The sequence below is a fragment of the Pan troglodytes genome, chromosome 5 (assembly GCF_028858775.2).
Source record: "Pan troglodytes isolate AG18354 chromosome 5, NHGRI_mPanTro3-v2.0_pri, whole genome shotgun sequence".
NCBI lineage: Eukaryota > Metazoa > Chordata > Mammalia > Primates > Hominidae > Pan > Pan troglodytes.
Window position 1 is genome coordinate 34,510,480 of NC_072403.2, and position 27,910 is coordinate 34,538,389.

The window sequence follows — 27,910 nt, forward strand, 5'->3', positions numbered from 1 at the left end:
TCACTGCAATCTCCGCCTCCCGGGTTCAAGCGATTCTCCTGCCTCAGCCTCCCGAGTAGCTGGGATTACAGGCACCCGCCACTGTGCTGGGCTTATTTTTGCATTTTTAGTAGAGACGAGGTTTAACCATGTTGGTCAGGCTGGTCTTGAAAACTCCTGACCTCAAGCAATCCACCTGCCTTGGCCTCACAAAGTGCTGGGATTACACACGCTGGGCTAATTTTTAAATTTTTTGTTGTTACAGAGTCTCACTGTATTGCCTAGGCTGCTCTTGAACTCCTGGGCTCAAGTGATCTTCCTGCTTCAGCCTCCCAAAGTGCTGGAATTACAGGCATGAGTCACCACACCTGGCCAGGGAAATTATTTTCTTTCTTATTGTTTTTAACTTTAATGTTTTGAATAGATAATATGACATAGTTTACAATTTTTTTAAATGTAAAACAATATTCAGTAACATGTCTTCCTCTCACCCCCATCCCAGTGCCCTTGCCAGTCCTGGGTTCTTAAGACCTCAGTTGACTAGTATCAGGTTCAGGTGTCTCCTTACAGGGCAATTTTTGGCATATAAATTCAAACGTGTATATTATTTTCCCCACGTTTACACAAATGATAGAGTGCTATTTACACTTCTCTGTACCTTACTTTTTCATTTAATATATTCATTCAGTAGTAAATGTTATTGAGCACCAACTATGTGCTGGACATTTTTCTAGACATTAAAGATACAATAGTAGGGTGAAGTGAATGATATATTTCCTGCCTTCGTGGAGCTGATATTCTAGTGGAGAAGACACAATAAATAAATCAGATAAAAATGAAATATATTATGTTAAATAATAATAAATTCTAAAGAGAAAAGGCAGAAAAGAGGGACAAGATATGTTGAGAGGTTTGAAATTTTATCTAGTGTGGTTTTATCTAAATGAGGAAATTTTATCTAAATGAGGAAAAGCCTCATTTAGATGATTTTTTGAATAAAGACTAAAAAAAATAGAGGAGCCAGCCATGAAGATATCTAAGAAAAGAGCATTCTAGGCAGAGGGAAGAAAAGTGAGGATGCTCTGAAGCAAGAATGAGCCTGCAGTGTCCAAGGAACCCCAAAGGGACAATGAGGTTGGGGTGGAGTAAAGGAGGGTAGGATAGAAGATGAAATCAGAGAAATAAAGGAAGGGGCCCAGATCCTACAGGATGTTAGGATTTTCTTTACAAAGACTCTTCTTGACTCAGATCTTTTTATAATACTCTAGAATCACAGATGCCAATACAAATGGGAGTGGCATTGTGGTTCCTATTTTTATTAATTGATTAGAGCATGACATGGAAGATTTGGGGGAAAATGCTAAAATCTGGTTGGACAACAGCCACCTGGATACCCAAATGAGGTACAGGATATGACTGAATATTATCAATGGCCTATCTTAGAAGACAATTTTTAAAATACTACTGGCTAGCGGTGATGGCTCACATCTGTAATCCCAGCACTTTGGGAGGCTGAAGCGGGCAGATCACGAGGTCAGGAGTTTGAGACCAGCCTGGCCAACATAGTGAAACCCCATCTCTACTAAAATATACAAAAAATTAGCCAGGCATGGTGGCACCCACCTGTAATCCCGGCTACTCAGGAGGCTGAGGCAGGAGAATCACTTTAATCCTGGAAGAGGAGGTTGCAGTGATCCGAGATCGCGCCACAGCACTCCAGCCAGGGCAACAGTGCGAGACTCCATCTCAAAAATGAAATGAAGTCCAGGCGCGGTGGCTAACGCCTGTAATCCCAGCACTTTATGAGGCCGAGGCAGGCGGATCACCTGAGGTCAGGAGATCGAGACCATCCTGGCTAACACAGTGAAACCCCGTCTCTACTAAAAAAAAAAAAAAAAAAAAAAAAAAAAAGATTAGCCGGGCTTGGTGGCAGGCATTTGTAGTCCCAGCTACTCGGAAGGCTGAGGCAGGAGAATGGTGTGAACCCAGGAGGTGGAGCTTGTAGTGAGCCGAGATCGTGCCACTGCACTCCAGCCTGGGCGACAGAGCGACACTCCGTCTCAGAAAAAAAAAAAAGAAGAAATGAAATAAAATAATTAAAAAATACTACTAAACCATAGTTGGCCCAAGAAGTATAGCAGTTGGGCAAAGCCATGCAAACACAGTGAGCTCAGAGATGCTCAAATAAATCTAAATCCATTTTTGAAACAGAGGATTTAGGGCTCTTTTCCAACACTACAATTTGTCATTGAAAAAACAAGTCCTTGAATAGCAACCTGACATTTATCAAAATTGAGTTCTAGGAAATTTCTCCACTGGCAGTTCTCAAAGTAATTAATTCTTACCAACATACTCCAGGGGAAAAATGTTTGAAAAGAAATCATGGCATTTTAGTTAATGAGTGGAGCCTTGGTTACAGGCATGAGCCACTGTGCCCAGCCTCTTTTTACCTTTTTTCATCTCCCTGTGTTTAAAAATACTCAATTTTGGGGCTTTTAAGCTTGTAGTTTGGAAAATATGAGTATCAGTTTTATAAATTGATAAACTGGGCTAGTGCAGTCACTGTGGAAATTCAGTCAACAAAATCTATTGTTGATATGTGTCTTGGATGAGGAGTAGAAGAAAGGATAAAAAATGGAATTGCAGTTAACTAAGAGGAATAAAAACAAGGTTGTTTTGGCAGCTGTCCCCTGTACACCCAGCTGCATCCCCATCTGAGACCTTGCTTGACAACTTTGCATAAAGCCAATAGGTACCTCAGTTGCTGCTGAGCAGCAGCCTTGTCACTACTCCTGGCTTTGAACTGCCCTCCCCACTTCCGGGTCCTCATGTCTTGCTACTCAATGCATGGTTTGCGGAAAATAAATGTCAACACCATTTGAGAACGTTAGAAATGCAAAATCTTGAATTCCATCCAGACCAAAAGAATCAGAATGTGCATTTCAACAACTCCCAGGTGATTCATACACCCATTACAGTTAAGAATCACTGCCCAAAAACAGTGGTTCTCACATTTTGATGTGTGCTATGGTTTGAATGTTGGCATTCCCACAAAATTCATATATTGAAATCTAATGCCCAGTGTGGCAGTATTATGAGATGGGGCTTTTGGGAAGTGATTAGGTCATGATTGCTCCACTCTCATAAATGGGATTTGTGCCCTTATAAAAGAGGCCTGAGGGAGCTTGTTTGCTTCTTCCATCATGTGAGGACACATAGGAAGTGTGATCTATGAGGAACAGGCTCTCACCACACACCAAATCTGCTGGCCTCTTGATCTTGGACCTCCCAGCCTCCAGAATATGAGCAATAAATTCCTGTTGTTCATAAATTACCCAAAGATACTTTGTTATACCAGCCAGAACAGACAAGGCAGTATGCTGCAGAATTACCTGGAGGGCTTTTAAAAACAAATGTTGCAGTTTCTGATTCATTAGGTCCTGGGGTGGGGCCCAAGAATTTGTATCTGTGACAAATTTCCAAGTGCTACTGATCTGGGATCACCCTTTGAGAATCATGATCCTATTGAAACAGTGTATTTGTGACCCTCGTCACCCCATTCCTTGGTCTCTACCCATTTCCACACAGATAATTGAGCTCTAACATCTGGATAGGAAGTTGGCAGCAAAGACAAGGATTTCTGAGAAGGGGCATTCATTCCACCAGTATTACTTAAATTTTTTTAATCCACAGGATATCACTAGATTAAATTTTTGTTGAGTGCTTACTGAATGGTATTGCTACTAATGTGATAGATGGTGTAGAGGAAAGTATGAGATTCTGCTCTTAGTGACAGTATACTGTCATGTGAATATGAAAAAGTTATTCCTGGTTTTCAGTATTGGAATATTAGGAAGTATTTGTTTTCTGCTCTCTCCTTCCCTTTGCACATAACCAGGCAAGCTACCTGGGTAGAAGTGCTCACAGGATTGAGGACAGTTTATTTAGGAAGAGGAACAGCCATTTCATAAGACATAAAAGTAGGATTAATTACCACAGCAACTTTTGCAGAGAATATAGTCTCTAAAGTGATCCTCAGTGGATTCCAAGTATCCTTGCTTCCCTCCTTTTCCTTTTTTCCTTTTTTTTTTTTTAAATGCCATCTTAGACTCAGACTTCCTTTTTCAAAAGAAGGTCCTTTTTCATCATCTAGGTAAATCTGTCCACTTGTGATTTTAACTCTATTTTTACTTGCCTCCTTGAAGTCTAAATCCATCAGTAACCCCTATTTCTGTCTCCAGTCTCTTCCTGTCATTCTCTCTCTCTCCCCTTCCTCTCTGAGCCATACTCTTATACACTGCATTGAAAATACCTTCTTATCAGCTTCCTTCAAAAGGCTGAGAGTTTCTTGAATAGAAGACTATATCATACTCATCTTTTGATTCATCTTTATCCCTGGTAAAGTCATACAGTAAGCCCCCAATAAATATTTATTAAGGAAATGAACAAAGCTAAAATCTGTCTACACTAGCTGTTACCTCTTTCTTACTTCTTAATAATTCGATTCACTGTAATGTTTTCATTTCTACTACTCCACTGAAACCACTTTGAATTGAACAGAGTAATCAATGACCTCTGTTTTTACCAAATTGATAAACTGTGTTAATTAAAACTTATGGTATCAAATGGCACAAATCCTGAACTAGCTTAAGCAAAAAGGAGAATTTACTAGGTCCTATTGATAGAATCCAAGGAAAATTCAAATAATTGAACTTTGGAAAGAACAAGAATATAGCTGATTCTTGGTGACAATTGAAACCTGGAACTCTAGTGATGTCAAGGGCTTTCTATTATATCTACTTCCTTCTGCAAGTTGGCTTTACTCTGTCTCTTGAATTATCTCTATTCTGTACTCTCTACAGAATCGCTGTCTTAACATGAAAAAGAAACTCTCAAGCTTTACATCTTGACTTAAGCCAAGAGACAGAATGTATGCTGATCCTTTTATTTGCCCTCACATCCAAAATCCTTGAAAGTCCATCACAAGCCTAGCTTATATCAGCTGTGCAACATGAAACAATCAATTCTGGTCAGGTCGGTGGATTTGTGTAAGATCAAGGTACTTGCCAAAGTATCCAAGAGGATGTGGCTGGGGTACGTAGGAGAAAATAAGGGTTCCCAGGAGAAGGGCAGGAGAATTGCTGAAGAGGCTGTCCAAGTTCCCTTTAGACCCATCTTACCAAGATTTTATCTTATCAAGGATTTTTTATGGTTGACAATTACTCACATGCATGTCTCTCATTTCATGGCTACCATTAAATTATTACTTCCCAGCTGTCTTCTGACTTCTTACCATTTTCTTCTCTGTATCTTTTTTTTTTTTTTGAGTCCTCTTTTTCTGTCTGAACCTTATATGTGGTGTTACCAAGTGTTTGATCCTAGAATATTTCTTCTATCACTTCATACATTCTCTCTTAGATTATTTTATTCAGTTTCATGCTAACCAAAAATTTTCACCCTAGCTCCAAACTCATGATGTAGACTCTGGTTGGAGACCTGAATTTCCCAGCAAACGCTCCAAACTCATCGAGTCAGAAAAAGGTTACCTTCTTCTTCTTCTTCTTTTTTTTTTTTTTTTGAGATGGAGTCTTGCTGTCTTGCTATGTCGCCCAGGCTGGAGTGCAATGGTGCGACCTCAGCTCACTGCAACCTCTGCCTCCCGGGTTCAAGCAATTCCAGTCCTCTGCCTCAACCTCCCGAGTAGCTAGGATTATAGGCGCCCACCAAACACGCCTGGCTAATTTTTGTATTTTTAGTAGAGACAGGGTTTCACCACCTTGGCCAGGCTGGTCTTGAACTCCTGACCTTGTGATCCACCTGCCTCAACCTCCCAAAGTGCTGGGATTACAGGAATGAGCCACTGCTCCTGGCCAAGATTACTGTCTTCTATCAATTCCTCCCTTGTTCTCTGATCCCAAATCAGTGAAATAGCAACTATAACTGCACTGAGGTAAAATATAGGCCATCATAAGGACGAGGCAAAATTCTTATGCTGGTATGATGGAAGTATCCATGTTAAAAAAGCAGATATTTTGAAGCTTTTAAAAAGAGATCACTTATACATATAATTACAGATATTTTCTTTGTGAAGTAGATTTTCATCTCTGTGACACTTGTTTCAGCTTATCCTCTTTCAACACAAAGAAAATTTTCTTCTCCTTTAAAAAATGAAAGATCAGTATTTATGTCAAGGGTTTAGACAGTATACTTTTCCTAACCCACAAGATAATTTTTGGTTTTGTATATAGTAAAATTAATTATACTACTATCAGTAAGTTCGTAGAAGGTTAGTTAACCAGGATTAGCATGGAAATTCATGAAAAAAGCATAATTTATAACTTTAAGGAAAAATCTCAAAATTCTTTAACATGTATCCTTAACAAACACAGTTTCCTGTGATAAAACATTTTACTAACAAATACTGAAGGCAATTAATATTAAAATCTTTAAATTTTACATAAAAACTTCTTGTTCATCTCAGCAAATAAGTTAGCCAGAAATTAAATTTCATGAGGACTATATACATAAAACTTAAGTATGACTTTAACCTCACCTGGTAAATGCACTATACTTTTGTGACAATTAGGATATAAATATTTCCCTAACTTCTCCCCTTTCTTTATAACAAAGAGTGTTTTTATAAATGACTGTTTTTTCAAAAGCACTTGAGTCAACAATTATCTTTCACTTTCAAGATTTTTAAACTCATTGTAATTATAGTTTTAAAAGTAAATTTTATTTTAATCAAAGTTGAATTACAGTTTTTTTTTTTTTTTTTTTTTTTTTTTTTGAGACAGAGTCTCGACCTGTTGCCCAGGCTGGAGTGCAGTGGTGTGATCTGGACTCACAGCAGCCTCCGCCTCCCAGGTTCAAGCAATTCTCCTGCCTCAGCCTCCTAAGTAGCTGGGACTACAGGCATACAACACCACACCCAGCTAAATATTGTATTTTTAGTAGAGACGAGGTTTCACCAGGATGGTCTCGATTTCCTGACCTCATGATCTGCCTGCCTCAGCCTCCCAAAGTTCTGGGATTACAGGTGTGAGCCACAGCACCTGGCTGAATTAGAGTATTTTAAGCCTATAAATGTATATTCATTAGACCCATCCATCACTTAATGATTTTGCAAACTCTACTACCTCAGTCTTGATTTGCACTGTTGTCATTTTTGGGAAATAACTTTTCAGATATTCTTAATACACATAGAATACAATTTCCAAATTAAGATTGTACTATGTAAACTGTTTTATAATCTCTTTGTCCCAGTCAACACAATATTTTGACCAGCTTCTCATGGAAGAAAATGCATCTAAATCTTTATTATTAGGATTGCTTAGTATTTAAATATATGAAAGAAACACTACTTGAGTAAGCAGTTCCTCTAAAGTTGGCCTGTCTAGATGGTTTCCTTCTCTGTCTTAGACTAATATAAACTATCCTAATGTTTTAATCTCATAATTAGATTTGTATATATATTATATAATTCTAACAATTATAGTTGGCCAACTGTTTTTAAACTTTTCTATACTTATTTCTAAATCATCCTCCTGAAAGGCTGTAAAAATTTACTCTTTCCAGCAAGTATCCAGAAAATGTTTGCCCTCATATTTATCAATGTTGACAGACACTGAGGGTTGCCAACCCGAGAGCTATTTTCTACTCTTCTTGGAAACAGGGTTCCTACTGCATGGTAAAGTACCCTGGCATAGGGGGTGAATCATGATTTTTCTAAGGTATTTTTTATGGCAATCTTATTCCCCTTAAGTAAACATGTGTAGGGTAAATTATGTGAGGCAATTAAGGCTACTTAGCTGAAGGGGGAATCTGCTAGAGATTTTTAAAAAAGACTTTTCCTAATTGATGGAAGAGAGTTCCAAGAAAAAGCTCTTTTGCCTCATGACACTCCCATTCTTAATTACTGTTTTGTGAGTAGCTAACACTGCGGGTGACAAAGCCCACTTGTGACCTCCAATGATGAACCTGAGGGCAAAGGCCGACAGATGGAGGAAGGAAGAGAAAACAGGACAAAAACACTCTGTCCCTGCTGACATACATTTCTTGGCCATTGAAATAATGTTCAGACCACTTTATCTTGTGACATAAAATATGTGTTCATGGTTTAAACTACTTTGATCAATTCTAGAATGTTCTTATCCTTTATCTTGACAATTACTTCTCCCTGTTCTCTCCTTAGGAGCAGATATTGGAACACTTTGGTTTCTCCTTGATAACTTCACTTCTTTCATTATTTTTTATTCTTTCTATTCTGCTTTCAGCATAATTTTGTCAGATTTATATTTAATTCCTTTATATTTTAAACTTCAAAAACATATAAAATAATATTTATAACATATTTATAAGCCATTTACAAAAAATAATAAGCTGAACATCCTTGTTCCCCCGACGCATGTTAAGAAACAATATGACCTTAGTGGCTCTGCCAAAATCACAATCCCTCCCTTCTTCTGTCACCCAAGAGAGATAATCCCTATCCAAAATTCTCTCTTTGTATTTTGTGGGCTTTCTCTTGCTTTATAGTTTTACCACGTAGCATCTCTAATTTATGCTGTTTAGTTTCTTCACATATATAAAATTTTAATAAAGTTTTTTAATATAAATGGTACAATATTTGTGATTCTTCTGCAACTTGGTTTTCTTTCTCAATATTGTATTGTTAAATTTAATCCATGTTGATGCATGTAAATGTAGGTCATTTATTTTTAAAGTTGACTTTATTGAGGTATAATTTACACAGAATAAATGCACCCATTTTATATACTTTGATGATTTTTAACATATATGCATTTACATATATATATACCCACTACTTAATCAAGATATAGTCCACTTCATTACCCCCCAAGATTCTCAGTAAGCATTCATTTTTGCTACTGTATTCTAGTTGTTGAATATAGTACAAATTTTAGTTGTTGAATAAATATATTACAACTGTCTTGTGAATAAACATTTGGGTTGTTCCCAATATGGGTTATATATTGATGTTATAAACACTCAAAGACATGGCTCCTCACAATGCATGTAATTAAGAGTGGATTTGAAAGATTGTAGGGCATGCACATCTTCAACTTTACCAGATAATGTCATATTGTTTCCTAAAATGCTTGTACCAACATGTACATAAAATTCAGAGTATAAGAGCTTGAGTTTGATTCACATTCTTGCCAACACTTGATACTTTAATTTGGGTCAGTCTGGTGAGTGTAATTGTAATTTAAATATGTATTTCTATGATTACAAATTATTTTGAATATCTTTTTATTTTTTGAGATGGAGTCTTACTCTGTTGCCCAGGATCACTGCAACCTCCACCTCCTGGGTTCAAGCGATTCTCCTGCCTCAGCCTCAGCTGGGACTACAGGCGTGTGCCACCACGCACGGCTAATTTTTGTATTTTTAGTAGAGATGGGGTTTCGTCATGTTGGCCACTCTGGTCTCAAACTCCTGACCTCAGGTGATCTACCCTCCTCGGCTTCCCAAAGTGCTGGGATTACAGGCATGTGCCGCCACACCCAACCTGGTTTCAAATATATTTTTATATGTCTGTTGGGCATACAGACTTTTTCTTTTTGAAGTGCCTATTTTGCTAATTTTTCTATTTAGTTGCTTGTTTTTTCTCATTGATTTATAGTAATTCTTTATATTCTCAATAATAATCCTTTGTCAAGCATATGTGTTGCAGATATACACTCCAGTTTTGATTAATGGTTTCACATTTGATGGTGTCTTATGGTAGGCAGAAGTTAATCATTTTAATACAGCTAGATTTCTTTTTTATAGTTTGTGTTTTTGCATCATAAGAAACTATTTCCTTCTTCAGGTTCAAAAACGCATTCTCCCACTTTCTCTTCAAAAAGTTTTATAGCTTTGACTTTCACATTTAAGTCTAAAATATTTAGAATGCAGGGATCCAATTTCATTTTCTTCTAAATGGACCATCAATTTTTTCTCTTCCTCACTGAGGAGCAAAGTTCTGCTATATACCAAGTTTCCTTATACCCACAAGATTGTTTCTGGATTCCCTATTCTGTTCTAATGGTTTATCAATTGCTGTCTTAATATCATGTCTTAAGCACTATAGCTTTATAATAAGTTTTGTTATCTGATAATGCAAATTTTCTCCTGTTTTTGTTTTTAAATGTCTCTAAGCAAGTATTGACCTTTGCTCTTATTTTAGACACAGTTGTAGCATAGTATGAAACCTCTATTGGTGTATTTGAGGAAAGAGAACATTTTCCTTGGATTTTCCCTCTGCCTCCTGTGGTAGAGTTGCAAAGGAGGAAGTAAAAGCTGAAAAATAACAGAAGTAGGGTCAGTGGCCAGACTGACTGACGCCACTGACCAGGCCTGAATGTAAAAGATTAACCCCCACCCTAACCGCATGTGCGGTTAAGCTCTGGTCGATTCCAGACATTGTATGGAGAAGCATTGTGAAACTTTCTGTTCTGTTCTGCTAGCCCTCACCACTGATGCATATAGCCCTCAGTCAGGTAGCCCACGCTTGCATAATCAATCATGACCCTTTCACGTGGACCCCTTAAAGTTGTAAGCCCTTACAAAGGCCAGGAACTTTTTCTTCAGGGAGTTCTGTTCTTGAGACGCAAGTCTGCTGATGCTTCCGGCCGAATAAAGCCTCTTACTTCCTAAATCCGGTGTCTGAGAGGTTTTGTCTGCGACCCATCCTACTACATATTTATTTTATCTTTAAAATATTTTTAATTTAAAAAATTTGAGGGATAGACAGGATCTTGCTCTGTAGCCCAAGCTGGAGTACAGTGACACAATCATATCTCACTCTAGTCTCAAACTCCTGGGCACAAGTGATCCTCCTGCCTCAGCCTCTCAAAGTGCTGGGATTACAGGTGTGAGCTACTTCACTTGGCCTCTACTGGTATTTTCAATACAATTGCTAACCGGCACCTTTATAATATGGAGCCTTTCAGATATGTCTGTAGCAGGACAAGCTGCAGACAAAACCCCTCAGACACCGAGTTGTAGAAGGAAGGGCTTTATTCGGCCGGGAGCTTCAGCAAGACTCACATCTCCAACCACCAAGCTCCCGGAGTGAGGAATTCCTGTCCCTTTCAAGGGCTCACAGCTCTAAGGGGGTGCGTGTGAGAGGGTCATGATCGATTGAGCAAGCAGAGGGTACGTGACTGGGGGCTGCCTGCACCGGTAATTAGAACAGAACAGAACAGGACAGGGATTTTCACAGTGCTTTTCTATGCAATTTCTGTAATCTATAGATAGCATAACCGATTAGGTCAGGGGTTGATCTTTAACTACCAGGCCCAAGGTGTGGCACTGGGCTGTCTGCTTGTGGATTTCATTTCTGCCTTTTAGTTTTTACTTCTTTCTTTGGAGGCAGAAATTGGGCATAGGACAATATGAGGGGTGGTCTCCTCCCTTATATCCACTTTCTTGAATCCCTACTCCCATTTATTCAGTTCACACCATTATCATAAATCTATTCCATTACAAAATTCTTCCTAGTGTCCTGCTGTCCTTCAGCATTCCAATCTATTTTTTACATTGTACCTGGAAAAGCTTTGCTAAAATGTAACTCAAGTCATCTTCTACTTATCAATCTTTTATTGACTTCCCAGTGCCCCCAGGATTATGGCTAAACTCCTCAACTTGGTTTATCTTTATGAACCAGCTTCTGTTCTGGCCATCTTTTTCCAACCTACATCATCTTGCATTTCTTTGTGCTCCTGTCACTCTGAGTTCAGTTTTGGTTCCTCAAATCAACTGAAAGAAGGTTTTTCTGCTTTCAAGTGGAAGAAGAAAATGGCAATTTGAAAAATTTGCTCTCCCAAAGAGATTTCAGCCACAAATTCATTTGCATTTAAATCCTAAAATAAAGCACATCATTATTTCAGCATAAACTCTTAAAAGTCATGCAATCCAGCCGGGCATGGTGGCTCATGCCTGTAACCCCAACACTTTGGGAGGCTGAGGCGGGCAGATCACCAGGTCAGGAGTTCGAGACCAACCTGGCCAATATGGTGAAGCCCTGTCTTTACTAAAAATACAAAAATTAGCCTGTTTGGTGGCGCATGCCTGTAGTCCCAGCTACTCTAGAGGCTGAGGCAAGAGAATCGCTTGAACCCGGGAGATGGAGGTTGCAGTGAGCCGAGAACATGCCATTGCACTCCAGCCTGGGCAACAGAGTGAGATTCCATCTCAAAAAAAAAAAGAAAAAAAAAGAAGTCATGCAATCCATAACAACCTCAGGCTTTTCACTTTTATATAATTTTAATGAGCCGAAGGTTTGATTATTAAAACAACTATAACTCCTATAACTCTCAATCATAACAAATTGATCATAAATTCAATTTAACACACATATGTCAGAATACAAAGCACACAGTATGTTATTTGAACCAGTAAATAAATGTCTTATTCTTTATCATAATAATTTCTAATTGTATAATGTTTGAAACTTTCGCAATCTTTCTATCTTGGTGAACACTGGCAAAGACATTCTGGGAGTTATTCAGGAGAGATTCACTGCAGAAAGTACACAGCCATATATCAGAGAAGGGACACTTTCTAACAGGGATCCTTTTAGAACCTGACTCAAGATTCTTTTGTCTTTGAAATATCTAAGCAGCCAGCCAAACCAGAACAGCCAAACTCCAAAACCCCAGAGTTTGACTGCACCACTGAGATCACTCAAGTAATCTCTACCCTCCTTTCTCTGCCATAAAAGCCCCACCCTGGGTTTCCCCTCACTTTGGTTCTTTCTCAAGTTTCTCACCAGCAGAGCTGAAGGAGAAGTGGTCTTTCATCCAGGTGGCTGGGGTAATATAGAGGAATCTGGGTATAAGGTTGCAAAGGCCATCAGGCCCCTTAGCTGCAATTCCCTCTTGTATCCTGCTTCCTCAAACCAGGGCTAGACCAAAGACTTCAAAATATGTGCACGCGCGCACACATACGGGTACCAAGGGTAAATTTGTAATTTGCCCTCTAAGCCCCAGAATTCAAGCTTTCTCATTCTTTCATGGGGACCATGTGAGAATTCTCCAAGATATTTATGGGGGCCTTACCCACAAATATATAAATAGATAGATAATGGCTTTTACCTCCTTCATCTGTCCATAGCTATAAATGCCCACAGGCTTTGTTGGAGAGTTCTCCAGGCTGAAGGACAGTTTTCCTGAATGTGACACTAGCCGAGAGGTCAGAATTAATTACATTCCTTCGTGTCACCTGACCCACAGGAAACTTGCATATCTTTGCCACCCCAAATTTTGAGACTACAGACTGAACTACTGCAAGTCTAATCGCCTCCCCTCCCCACCCCACCTTCCCTTTTATTTTCCTGATAAAGTAGGCAGAAAGCAGATGAACAAGTTTGCTGCCTAAATTAACACCCAATCTGGAAATAAAATACAAGTCTCTCCTTCCTGAAGGCATCTTCAATCACTACCAGTGATTCCCTTGGCAGAAAGCACAATTTTGGGAGCTAGTTCTACCACTTCTTAATCATCCTTCAAGTTAGGTCTGGGTGTGTGCATGGAGGCAGTGGGTGGTGGGGTTTTCTGATTCTAGTCATTGTCAGATTTCTTTAAAAAGTGAAGTACTTAGCGTTCCCTTGACCCGTCTTTGACTCCTCCCTAGTTGCTGTTCTTTGAGTAATAGGAAAAGCCCAACACAACCTCCTGTTATACATAAATACAATTTTTTAAAACCAGCACAATATATACATGATAGATGGAAATAAACAGTACTGCATACAGTAGTTGTAAGTATACACAAATAAAGATACCTTTGCATTGTATTCATATACCACATTTATAGACATGTGAACTTGCTGCAAAACAAGCAGAAAATAGGAAGAGAAAATCAGGTTATCTACAGAATAACTAGTCATCAAATTCACGTTAAGAATAGGCAGTAAGATTTCATGATCTCAATAAAAATCTCAATAAAGCTGTTGCCCTAAAAAAATTTACAGTGAGACAATAAAACAGGGAGGTAAGGGAGGAAAGACAAATATTCCTATGTCTTAAAAAAAAGGTAAAGCAAGTTAGCCTCCTGGCACTGAATCATTTGCAGAAAAAAATAAAAATAGTTGTTCAAGTATATGAGAAGGCTTTGGACCAATCTCAGACATCCAATACTTTATATTTCTTAGAGAGAAAGTAAGGGAATTTAGTTCTCTTTTAATATGTACTCTTAATTCCCTCTTAATTTCTTCCAGACTACTTTAAGTTTTTATAGAAATAAATATAAAATCACCACATTGCCTTTTGAAATTAAAAATGGGAAACACAATACTTTATTCAATCAATAAAACAAACTGTAAAACATTTTAAAATCCCTTAGTTCTAGAATATGGTCAGATAAGAAAGAGGGCATATAATTTGTCAGTGGGAGAAATTAAACCACTGTCTTCTAAATCTATCCACAATGATAAGGTTTTTTGTTTTTGAAAAGCTGTAAGATTAAAACAAACACACAATAAAACATAATCCAATTAAGGTTTCAGGACTAAATATGAACCTTTCCTCTACTTTCAAAGGTTTGGAGGATCCTTGAAACTTCCATTACCAAAAGGTTAAATTATTAGTAACATTCTGAATCACTAAATAGCCTTCCTTTCCTCAACTTTGAATATCACATTTATTTGAAATGAAGCACTTACTGTAAATTGCTACCCTGTCTAGGAAAAGATATTTTCTTCATGGATTCTGTCATGTTTTGATGCTAAAGAACCTGTTTTATCGGACTAATTTGCTTTCGATTATTCTAAATGAGTTCACAGACACAAGAGCAGATATTTGTGGCATTTTTCTGAATCATCTCCAAACAAAATAGAGGTTGTTAAATCTAATTGAGGTGCCAATAATTTCTGACTTTGTCCCAGAGCACCTTAAAGGCAATCAGCTCTAGCAAAATCTAGAAACCACCTAACATAAACTTGTCAGTATGGCCCAATCGCCCATCCTTATGAAATCAGAATTTATCGGCCGGGCGCAGCAGGTCACGCCTGTAATCCCAGCACTTTGAGAGGCCGAGGTGGGAGGGTCATCTGATGTCAGGAGTTCAAGATGAGCCTGGCCAACATGGTGAAACCCCATCTCTACTATAAATAGAAAAATTAGCCAGGCATGGTGGTGGGTGCCTGTAATCTCAGTTACTCGGAAGACTGAGGCAAGAGAATCACTTGAACCCAGGAGGTACAGGTTGCAGTGAGCAGAGATTGCACCAATGCACTCCAGCCTGGGCAACAGAGCAAGACCCTGCCTCAAAAAAAAAAAATTTATCAATATGAATCCAAGGCCATAACACCATTACAAAATAAGTGTTCCCTTCCATCCTACTCACACGCTTTGTCTAAACATGCACCTACAAAACAAACAACATCAACTTCCAACCTAACCACTCTGGATCAGTTTAACAAACTTCATACCCTACTGACCTGTCCCCTGCATTTGAATTCTAAGCCTACCCCTTTGAATTCACTTCCCTTCACTGACCTTGTCTATTTCAAAGAAACCATCTCCCATCCTGAAGTTGTCCTACAATCTTAACATGCTAATGAAATACAAGAAGAAGACACAAAATATAAGATCAAATGTTTTAATATTAGAATCAACAGATTTAAAATTATATTTTAATAAATACGACAAATATGAGGAAAAATAAAAGAATTATAAAAACTGTACACATTCTTAATTGAAAATATACATATAGGCAATTTATATAGAAAATTGCTGTTTCACTCATAACTTTTCATACTTCCATAACTGTAACTAAACAGAAAGTTTAAAGTGAAATAGCAAATTCCTCACACTCAATGCTTATATGCATACTTTGAACCAATACCTTACATATCAATATTTAAAGCTTTTAATGTGATAAGTGAGCTTGCTTCTTGCTTGTTAATTTGTCTAATCTAGGTTGGATTGATGACAATGCTACCCTCAGGGGATAATGTATATTTAAACTGTTTCTATGTTTTGTTTTAATAACACTTAAAGTAGAGAATCCGGTCTCACAGAGGTATGTTGAGGGGAAAAGCAGCAGCGATTTTAAAGCAATCTCAGCAAGCTCAGGATAGTCATTTTTAGCTTTTATCCAAAATGAAGGAAGTGATGCTGTATTTTCAAAACTGATTTTCAATCCTTCATCGGTAGCCAGCTTCAACAACTTATCCTGTAGAGTTACAGTTAAATTTAAGTTATCTTTTGATGAAAGAAATGGATTTTGGATCCACAGATTTCCTATGCGTGGATCTTCTTTTGATGGAAAATAAAATTCAAAACATTCTAACAAATTTGTAAGATGTTCACTGATAACTTTTCGCAGATGTGCAATATCAAGATCATTACCTACTTCATTGATAATTGTTGTTAAATTATGAAACATGTCATAACAATCTGTAGAAATTCTGTTTTTCCAAGCTTCTAACTTCTGTTTTTGTCCTTCAACTTTATCTGCCATTGAAAAATAAGTTGCATTCTTCCCTTGCATAGAAGCATTAAGATCATTAAAAATACTGAAGATATCAGACAAATAAGCAAGTCTGGCTGTCCAATTCACATCTTTAAAAAGTTGGGACCAGATGGGTTTCTTGCCTTGCAGAAACACTAAGAGTTCATTTCGTATTTCAAACATTCTTGACAGAACTTTTCCCCGTGATAACCACCGTATCTCAGCATGCAGTAACAGTTGCTTATGATCAGCTTCCATATTATCACATAATAAAGAGAATAATCTTGAATTCAATGCATTAGATTTTATATAATTCACAATTTTTACTATATCATTAAGTACACTATTTAGTTCAGCTGATATTTTTTTCATAGCAAGACTTTCTCGATGAATGAAGCAATGTGTTGTTTTACATTCTGGCGCAAGTTCCTTAATCTGGGTTACCACTTCAGAATGTTTTCCTGTCATTGAAGCTGCACCATCAGAACATACTCCTACACAAAATTTAAATTCCAAACCACATTTGTTAACAATATAATTCTTTACAGCTTCATACAGTTCTGAGCTAGTTGTGTTTGTAGGCAAAGAGGCTGAAAAAAAGAACTCTTCCTTTATATCATCATCATGTTCAAACCTCACATAGACTAAAAGAATTATCATGTTAGCAATATCTCTGCATTCATCAAGTTGCAATGAAAAATACTTTGCTAGTTTTATTTGTTCTATGAGTTGATCTTCCATATCATTAGCCAGTTCCTGAATACGTCGAGCTATGGTGTCATTGGAAAGTGGTACCTGAGCTACCTTCTTTGCTGCAGATTCACCCAACATTTCCAAGCAAACTTCTTTGATGCAGTCTTTCACTAGTGTCTCAGCAATTGTGTATGGTGTTTTAGACTTAGCAACTGGAAGTGCTACTTTATATGAAGCCCGCAAAGCACTAATGTTTATATGAGAAACGTTGAACACCTGCTTTGGTTGGCTTTTCAATTCACTACTCTTTCTTTCAAAGAATTCTTTTGGTTGTGAACTTATTTCTTTATGTTTTGAATATAAATGTCGCTTAAGCTTTGATGGTTTCATTGCTTCATTAGCCAGTACATCTCCACAAATAATACACTGTGGTTTTAGTACTTCACCATCAATTACAGCTACAAAACCAAACTCAATATATGAAGGATCATATTTCCGAGTGAAACTAGCATGAACTCTTTTGGTTTTCCCTTCTTCAGGATAACTTCTATTGTTAACATTTCTTTTATTACTACTACTGTGTTCAGAAAAGGCATGTCTTTTCTTGACAAAAAAGTCCAGTGAAGCTTGTTTCGCCATCTGAAATTAGGAATAAAAGTAAATAATATGAATTTTACTTTCCTCCTTCAGCTAACAGTGTTATACCACAAGTTAAAAACTAGATTTGATTAAAATAAAAAATTATTTTAAAGTTAAGTTATAAAAATAAATAAATGCCTATATTTTCTCAGAGTTTTATACATCTTTGGGTTATGGCTGATAAACGAAACATAAAGTATCACAGGTTGTAATGGGGACCTATTGTGTTTGACTAGTGTGTAACTGCCACCACGTGACTCACCTTGAGAGTTTAACAATACCTAAATTGGTCTATATTCTATTCAGTAAGATGAGTCCATTAATCATGTGCTTGGATGTTGCAGTAATGTCAATTGTTATAAAGGTTTCTAAATACTTACGCTTAATTTTTATATTGATTTCCTTACGGACTGGAGTTTTTATACCAGTACTGCTCTACTGATCACACGTTGCGTACCACTAGTTTAAGTCATAAGTAACCTCCATATTTCAAAACATTAACCCTACTTCATAAAGCCTATTGATATTAAATTTTTTTGGTTCTATTTCATGCTCTCCATTTAAATTCCCAAACTGAAGTCTTTCCCAACACAAACCCATATCTTCCAAGCAAATTTATCATCCCCTACCCCTACAAATACTTCTTCACTTGATTTGAAATGTCCTTTCTTAGCTTACCCCGAACCCAAACTCACATGATTGAAACAGAGAAACGCTAAATTCATCTGTTACCAAACTCATTCTCTGTAGAAACATACCAGCATCCACACTATTTATTCCCTCAATCTTAGCTTTCTCATTCCCCCAAGAAGTGTGTGACATCAAAAAGGAGTAAAAGAGATACTGTTCATCACCCCTAGAATAATAAAAAAGGCAGGATTCACGGTTACAACTTTACAACTTCCAACTTGGAAAAAAAGAGAAGAAGCATTAAAAGTAATTAGGCCTTCTTTGGGGGAAATATATCCAAGGTAATAAAAATGTGCTTTCATATACCTTGTCACACAACACTTATTCACAGTACACTGTAATGAGATTCTTCCCCTGCTTTCATCTACAGCAGATATTCAATCTTACCCAATCTCCTACTTTGTCTGGTGAAAATGGTGTCCCTGATGGCTTTAGCATTTTGGAAGGTTTAACAGGCAAACTTCTTTGAATCTCATCATGTTTCCTTTTCATTGTGCTGGTTTCATAGCAAAGGCTACAAGTTATTTGCTGACCACAGCCCTCAGTCCCATGTTGAGAGGGCACTCCACAAATTGCATGGATATTTCCATCACATGATATACAACTATTAACACCTGTGCATTCTTTTTCACAAACTACACAGGATAAAAATCTTAGTCTGCTCTCAGCAGGGCTTTTTTCAGCCACCTTAGGAGTGACAGAAAGATTCTCTTCAATATCACTACTGTCTGTTCCAGTCTCAATGTTTTCTTCATACTGGGCTCTTAAAGTATTTTCTAACTCTTTGTCAGCCTGATCTAATTCATTTTCTGTATGCGAGCTGGCAACAAGTTCTTCAGTTAGCTGAGAATGGGACAAGCCCAGTTTAGCTTCAGAGCTAAATGCACTTTCACATGGAGTCTGTTGCATGCTTCTGTGATAGGGCTGATTTTGGGACATCTGAATGAACCACAAAAATTCAGTCCAGTGTGATGAGTTGTTAGTTTGCATCCAGGAGAAAATCCTCCTTCGGATATCCTCAGTTTGTTCTGCAGAACTCTGGCTTTGGCAGGTCTGAGACTTCCCATGGACAATTTTCAATTCTGGCCAAATATTACTGAGTTCACTGACAACCTGGCTTGAAAATTCCCTCCCATTGTCAGATTGTAGGACACTGGGTGCTCCAATAATTGTAAATATATCTAAAAGAGCATGTGCAACTTCCGTAGGCCTTTTAGACTTTAATGACCGCAAAAAAGTTAACTTTGTACAGAGATCTTGATAATGCAAAATAAATCTGTACTCCCCATCAGGATTCAACTGCATGTCTATAAGATCTACTTGGCATCTTGAACTAACTTCCTTAATTGATTTTGATGTTAGAACCTTCTTGAGTTTTGAATTTTTCTGTTGGCATGGTTTACAGAGGGTCAGATACAGCATTATAACTTCTTTTGTGATGTTCTTGTATTTCGCTTGTAACTCTTTCTCCATGCGAGTACGTCCACCATGTCCAATGCTGAGATGTGTATTATGCAGAATGTCAAATAAGTCCTCACTGTGTAAGTAATACCGTATTTTATCTGTTTCCCCATTTACAGCCTCAATTAGCTTCTCATTTCCTTGTACAAGGATAACATCAAATCTAGCCAAGCGACGGTAGTCAACTGATTCCTTTTTCGCCTTAGCTTTAGCTTCTTTCACTTCCTTTATCAACTGACAGTACTTTGCTTTAGAAAATATCTTAGTATTATTACTTTTGTTTTCCAGTAACCTTGCTAAGCTTCTGAAGAACTTTTCTCTCATGTTTTCTGGTTCAATTTCTGCTTCATTAGTATCTAAGCTACTGAGGTTATCACCACCCATGCTTTGAGACATCATGGAAAACCACAAAAATGACCCTAAAAACAAAGGAAAAAAATCAATTAGAATATTCAGGAATATAATTTAAAAGACATATATTGCCAAAGGAGCCAGTAGTGCTTGAGGTAGAAGTAGGGAATATGGACTCACAAAAGGGGATACCATTTTCTTTCTTTTTTGAGACAGAGTCTCACTCTGTTGCCCAGGCTAGAGTGCAGTGGCACAATCTCAGCTCACTGCAACTTCTGCCTCCTAGATTCAAGCAATTCTCCTATCTCAGCCTCCCGAGTAGCTGGGACTACAGGTGTGCACCATGACACTTGACTAATGTTTTTATTTTTAGTAGAGATGGGGTTTCACCATGTTGGCCAGACTGGTCTTGAACTCCTGGTCTCAAGCAATCTGCCTGCCAGCCTCAGCCTCCCAAAGTGCTAGGATTACAGGCGTGAGTTACTGCACCAGGCCAGGGGGATACCATTTTGATTAAGGAATCCAACCTTGGTGGAATGAAGAGCGTAAATGAAACTTCAGCCAATAACAAAAAGTTTCAAACAATAAAGAGCAGAAAGCCAGGACATGAATTTCCAGAGCAGTTTTCAGGATTGAAGCACTGTTTTATGTAAAATAGGATGCAAATTAACATTTACTTGTTTGTTTACTATGCAAAGACTTTTTTTTTTTTTTGTATTTTTAGTAGAGACGGGGTTTCACTGTGTTAGCCAGGATGGTCTCGATCTCCTGACCTCATGATCCACCTGCCTTGGCCTCCTAAAATGCTGGGATTACAGGCGTGAGCCACCACACCCGGTCTCAGACTTTTTTTTTTTGGAGGAACCTCAGCAAGACAATAATAGATTTTTTAAAAAATCTCCACACTACACATTTTCTCTTTTATTCAGTCAGGTTAGCTATTACATCAACATTTGAGGAGTAAGTTCCAACCTAATATATTCATATCAGCTCTCTTTTAGGGCTATTAACTACAAACTCAATACAAATAGCTTCATTACTAATTTTAATAAGAGTACTGGATGAGTCAAAATCAGTGAAAAATTTCTGACTTAATAAAGCTTATTAAAATAAATTTCTAGAATACTCATAATAACAGAAACACTAAGAATACTTCAAATTTGGCTAAGTGTTAAGGAAAAAAACTATTTTGGAAAAAGTAAAAAATAATAATTTGGAATTAGCATAACATCTCTAGATAGTTTTATAGTTGCTTGGAAAAATACTTTCACTCAAGTCAACATCATTTATACTATCAATTTGCATACCAAATAGTGAGACAGAGCAGGGACCCCTCTTAGGGGCCTGTCAGCCACCCCTAACCCCAAGCATGGTAATAACAGAAAATCTTGAGTTCCTTCAAGGGAAATTCCAGGCATCTAACTATCTTTAAGAAGTAAATGAGCAACTTGATAAACAAGAAGGTAATACCTTAAAACAACATCCAAAAAAGTTAGTCATGAGATGTTCCCTATATTAACTAAAGATAGCATCTTAACATATATCCCTAAGTTGTTTTTCAGAAACCCATACCTCCACCAAATGGATCCACTGGTCTGAAGACCTCAGATAATGGGGAACTGAGGACTGAACTCCAACCGCTGCTTTGTTCTAAAGTTCTTCCTGTGGGGCTTGGAAGAAGTCACACCCACAAGCCAGAGCTAACCTTTTTTTCTGCTGATCCCAAATTTTTAGACAAAGCTTTGCCTCCTTAACCAATTGCAAATCAAAAAATCTTTGAATCTACCTATGACCTGTAAGCCCCTTCTCTGAGATGTCCATCCTACCTTTTTAGGTCAAAATAATGTACAGTGTCCACGTGTTGATTTATGACTTTGCTTGTAACCTCTGACTCCCTTCTTTTAAAAAAACTTTACTTGCAAACCATCGGGGAAACTGGGTCTTAATTTTGAGGGGCCCAATTCTCCTTGCTTGACACTCTGCAAATAAATGCCCTCTTTTCTCCTGTTGATGTGGATGTTTGGCTTTCCTGTGCCAGGCAAGTGAACCCCTGTTTGGTTCTGTAGCAGTAATGAACTACTAAATTTAAATCATCTAAAATGTTTATATTTTCTAAAACTAGGTTAAAATTAATGATATGTTACTGTGTGGTTTGGCCTCATTTAACTCTCAATTGTTCCAGTAAGGCTTCTTTGATCATTAAATTTAAACTCACAGTGAGTTTTCCTTTCCTGAAAATCATTATCTATTTATAACACAAGTTAGCACTATCGCAGTTTTTTCTTTAACTGTTTTATAGGTAGATGCAACAAGACTGTAAGTTTCTAAAGAAACAGAGATCACTTATTTCTCTAGTATCTTTCACATTATCTAACACGTTACTACATCTAGTGTTCAATAGAAAATTGTTAATTAACTTTATAATAAAATAACAATAATGGTAAGTGCTATCTCAAAATGTGACTGAAAAAGACCATCCTATGGATAGCATTTCTTTCCATGCTGATCCATTTTGTGCCATGCTATAGAACTAGAAGCAGAGAAGGAAAATAAACAAGAATGAATTAGAAGAAGAAATACAGGGCAATGTCAAGAGAACCAGGAAAATATGAGCCCCAGAAGTTTGTAGAATCAATATCAATGTCTAAGAAAATTGTTAGGACTATAAGAGGAGAAAAACATTGTATCCATTTTACCTAATCCTTTTTAAATGGAAAAGATAGCTGTTCCAGAACCAGGCCAGACTCCACCTCTACTATACATTATACCAATAACAGACCTTAGAACACTAATAAACATAGACTTCAGAAATTCCATATTCTAAGGTAGAATTTCCAAATAGTATTTCCAATGTATACACAGTCATTATGTGACAAAAATTGTGGTCAGAGGCTACAGCAATGGGACCCATGACTACACTGACAAGTGCTCAGTATTTACATACAGAGGTATCTGATTTATCCACAGGTACTTACTAACTTCATTACAAAGTATCCATGAAAAATCTTGTGTTCAAGTATTTTTGACATTATTATCTGACTGTTTTAATTCAACTCCCTTAATAACATTACACTATACTGATTGGCTTTTCCTTCAACTATTAATACATTCAGTAGAAGCTGAAATGGAATGAGGTTTGATAACTTTCAATACTAGACCCTTCATTCTCCCAAGTCTCACCTTCTTTCTTAGAACTAAATTATTCTCACCATTATCTTGAAGTGGGTGTGGCTCTGGAGATTCACATTCCATTCTATCTTCCATAGACTGAAGCTGGGTGCCTAAAGACTCCTTTGCAGAATCCAGAGGGATCATTTCTTCCATAGAAACTTCCTGCCCATATGTGCCCTGTGAGACCTGTGGACAAGTAGGTGCATTTGGTAAACAATACAAATAATTGTAGTTTGTCATAGCTAAACTTGTATTCTTCCACTAAAATAGAATGTAAGAAGAAAAAAATCAGTCTTTACTTAATTCTTAAGTACAAGATAAAACATGAAGAGAAATGAAAAATGCTGGGACTAATAAAGCCAGAGCCATACAACAGAAACTGATGTCTCTATAGGACAGGAGTTAAAACGCATCCCTTTGGTTTCTGTTTCTGGGAATAACAATGAAAGCACATTAAATAAATATCTCCTAAGCCGTGATGACTGAAAAAAATTGTAAATGAGTTTCAGTGTGGTTAATTAAAAGTAAATATTGGGCTGGGCGCAGTGGCTCATGCCTGTAATCCCAGCACTTTGGGAGGTCGAGGCAGGTGGATCACCTGAGGTCAGGAGTTTGAGAGCAGCCTGGCCAACATTGGAGAAACCCTGTCTCTACTATTAATAATGCAGATTCACCAGGCCTAAGAAAATGTACAAATTGTTAAAGGATTACAGAGTTATTAATGGTTACACTTACGCTACATCGAGTTGGAAAATGTCCATGGATAGTGAATCCCAAAATTGCACATAAACCAGAATATTCTAAAAGGGAATATCCAATAACATAGGAGGAGAAGAAAGCCTACATATTATTAGAATATCATGTTGGGATTTAAGATTCTGTGTCATGCTCCTTTCCTCCAACTTGGATACCACATTATAAATTTATTCTTGCCGGGCATGGTGGCTCATGCCTGTAATCCCAGCATTTTGGGACTAATAAAAGGAGGCCAAGGTGGATGCATCACCTGAGGTAACGAGTTCGGGACCAGCTTAGCCAACATGATGAAACCCCATCTCTACTAAAAACACAAAAATTAGCCAGACGAGGTGGTGCACGCCTGTAGTCCCAGCTACTCAGGAGGCTGAGGCAGGAGGATCATTTGAACTCAGGAGGCAGAGGTTGCAGTGAGTTGAGATCATGCCACTGCACGACAGAGCGAGACTCCGTCTCAAAAAAAAAAAAAAAAAAAAAATTCTTAAACTGTGCAAAGCACATTTCAAAAAATCATTTTCTCAAAATTCATAAAATGGTTAAGCCAGTTCCCTTTGGTATGTTTTTCCCTTCTCTGAGCTTAATAAGGTATCTTATGTAAATTGCTTTGTATAATATAATAGCATGCATTTCAATTTGTCTAAATCTTTGCATAACTGCCAGAAACAGAATCTGTGAAAGAGGGCCACCTGCTGTTTATAATTAAACAATGTATCAATTCTGTAATGTTAGTATACACAATCCCAGCTTTTGGAGCAACTAAGAAACAAAATATGGATATGGTTCATTGTGCTGAATTATTCACTGACTCTCCCCCACCCCCCCACCCCCCAAGCACAAACACAAATCTAGCCTCTTGATTCCTCTACTTTTCCACCAGCTGGACTAGACCAAAATGGGTGGGCCTGGTCTTAGAACCGGGAGGAACTCCACTTCTGCCTCTACCACAGAAGTTTGAAGAGTACCTTGGGTAGTGGTAATAAATTACAAAACTGAAGTTACTTCAAATTGGTCATGACAGTCATTAGTCTTTCAGTATTCAATTCCTGGGTTTGATTTTTTTTAATGCTGGAAAGAAGCTGAGTGCAGTAGCTGACATCTGTAATCTCAGCACTTTGGGAGGCCGAGGTGGGAGGATTGCTTGAGCTCAGGAGTTCGAGACCAGCCTGGGCAACAAAGTGAAACCTCATCACTGCCCAAAATACAAAAAATTAGCCAGGCATGGTAGCACATATCTGTGGTCCCAGCTACTCAGGAGGCTGAAGAGGGCAGATTGCTTGAGCCTGGGAGGTGGAGGTTGCAGTGAGCCAAGATCGTGCCACTGCACTCCAGCCTGGGTGACAGAGTGAGATTCCATCTCAAATAAATAAATAAAAATGCTGGAAAGAAACTTTTGGTTGTAATATGGTAGAGTAAATATTGCTGTGTTCATTAGAAATGCACATATTTCCAATAAATTAGAACATCTAACTTACAGTGGCACAAACAAATAGGGGTTTATTTTTGTTACATAACAAGAAGCCTAGAAGAAGGTAGTTGCTGGCACCAACTCATTTATCTAACAGTTTTTCAGGGACCCTAGCTGTCTTCATATTTCTGCTCTGTCACTTTTAACACTAGCATTTGGCCTCATGCTTACCATCACTTAATGGTCACAAGATGGCCAGATATCATATTAGTGTTCAAGACTGGAAGTGAGAAAAGGTGAAACTAAAGTAATCTCCCCTATCCCATCAGGAAAATAAAAGCTTCCCCAGGAACCTCCTCCCCGAAATATGCTTATTTCTCCCTGGCCAGAATTCTGTTGCATAGTTAACTCTAGAACAAGGAAGCCTGGAAAAGAATTTAATTAGATATATTGCCAGTATGAACAAAACCAACATTTTGTCGGGAAGAAAGAAGGGTAGAATAGACACTGGGTTGGCAGCTAAAAGTGTCTGCCAGTGGTATTTCCCCTGTGGGGGAAATCACACAAAAACAAGAAAAATGAGAAACATTTATACAAACTTGATATTCAACAACACTAAGAGATATTTATAACTCTGACCACATTAAAAAAACTATCAAACATGATCAGCGTATAACCTGAACAATACCCAAGGAACTGACCAAACACCAAGTCCTACCAGAAGCTACATTTTTCAACAAAGCTAGAAGGGGAAATTTTAAAGCAAGCTTGTCCACCCTGCAGCCTGCAGGCCACTTGCAGCCCAGGACAGTTCTGAATGTGGCCCAACACAATCTTGTAAACTTTCTTAAAACATTGTAAGATTGTTTTGTGATTTTTTTTTAAGCTCATCAGCAATCGTTAGTGTTAGTGTATTTTAGTGTGGCCCAAGACAATTATTCTTCCAATATGGCCCAGGGAAGCCAAAAGATTGGATACCCCTATTCTAAAGTAACAGGCATATCTTAAGGGGGAAAAAAACTACAGTATTTGTTATTTAAAGCAAAGAGAAAAGGGTGTGCTGACTAGACGTGAGAAACTGCTTATATAGGCATTTGTGCTGCAACATAACATATGAATGTATTAAAAAAACATGCTTTCTGCAAAACTGCAGAAAAGTGACAGGATTTATGGAGAAAATACGGTTAAAGGGTGGACTATTTTAACACCTACACAACTTTGTCACTAGAGCATTATTAAAACTATAACAACTCCCGGCTGGCGCACGGTGGCTCACGCCTGTACTCCCAGCACTTTGGGAGGCTGACGCGGGCGGATCATGAGATCAAGAGATCGAGACCATCCTGGCCAACATGGTGAAGCCACGTCTCTACTAAAAATACAAAAATTAGCTGGGCGTGGTGGCGCTTGCCTGTAAATCCCAGCTACTTAGGAGGCTGAGGCAGGAGAATCGCTTGTACCAGGGAGGCAGAGGTTGCAGTGAGCCAAGATCCCGCCACTGCACTCCTGCCTGGGGACAGAGTGAGACTCCGTCTCAAAAAATAAAAATAAAAATAAAATAAAATAAAATAAAATAAAATAAAAAACACTATAACAACTCTAGTAAAAATATAAGACATTAATAAATCTTACTTTAAGTATAGGATTTTACCTTAGAAAGGTGATGTTATCTTGTTAGAAACAAGTGTGAGGAAAGGGCGAGGCAAGGGTGGAAGGATATAATCATCAAAAATTCAAAGGTGGGTCTGGCACGGTGGCTCACGCCTGTATTCCCAACACTTTGGGAGGCCGAGGTGGGCGGATCACGAGGTCAGGAGACTGAGACCATCCTGGTTAACACGGTGAAACCTTGTATCTACTAAAAATTAGCCGGGCGTGGTGGCGGGCGCCTGTAGTCCCAGCTACGCGGGAGGCTGAGGCAGGAGAATGACTGAACCCCGGAGGCAGAGCTTGCAGTGAGCCGAGATCGTGCCACTACACTGCAGCCCAGGGGACAGAGCGAGACTCTGTCTCAAAACAAACAAACAAACAAACAACAACAACAACAATTCAAAGGTGGAAAGATATAATCATCAAAAGTCCAAGTGAAGACGCTTGAACATTTGATGTTATATTCTTCCACCCTTGGATATAGTGATACTACAAGAAACATGATGTGGGTTCCCATTTATCATCTTGTTTTTATTTATTTGACACTGGCTTATAAAAAGATACCCAGTGTTTGCTGTTTTAACACTTTCCTTCTTTCATAAAGAAGCTGTTTATATGGGTCCAATTAGGGCTTTATGTCATGAAGTGAAA

At 38.0% G+C, this 27,910-nt stretch overlaps 1 protein-coding gene across 3 annotated transcripts in view; it reads right to left on the reverse strand.

Moving 5' to 3' along the window:
* Positions 1 to 13,671: 13,671 nt before the first annotated feature.
* The window catches only part of SCAND3 (SCAN domain containing 3), a 46,767-nt gene continuing 32,528 nt past the window's right edge, over positions 13,672 to 27,910 (reverse strand). For all 3 annotated transcript variants that reach the window (XM_063812825.1, XM_063812824.1, XM_016955108.4), the window contains 3 exons: positions 23,487 to 23,634; positions 18,853 to 20,345; positions 13,672 to 17,775 (listed from right to left, as the gene is read on the reverse strand). In XM_063812825.1, coding sequence (XP_063668895.1) covers positions 15,859 to 17,775; positions 18,853 to 20,345; positions 23,487 to 23,601 — 3,525 coding nt within the window. In that variant the 5' untranslated portion in view covers positions 23,602 to 23,634 and the 3' untranslated portion in view covers positions 13,672 to 15,858. The remainder of the gene's footprint in view (positions 17,776 to 18,852; positions 20,346 to 23,486; positions 23,635 to 27,910) is intronic.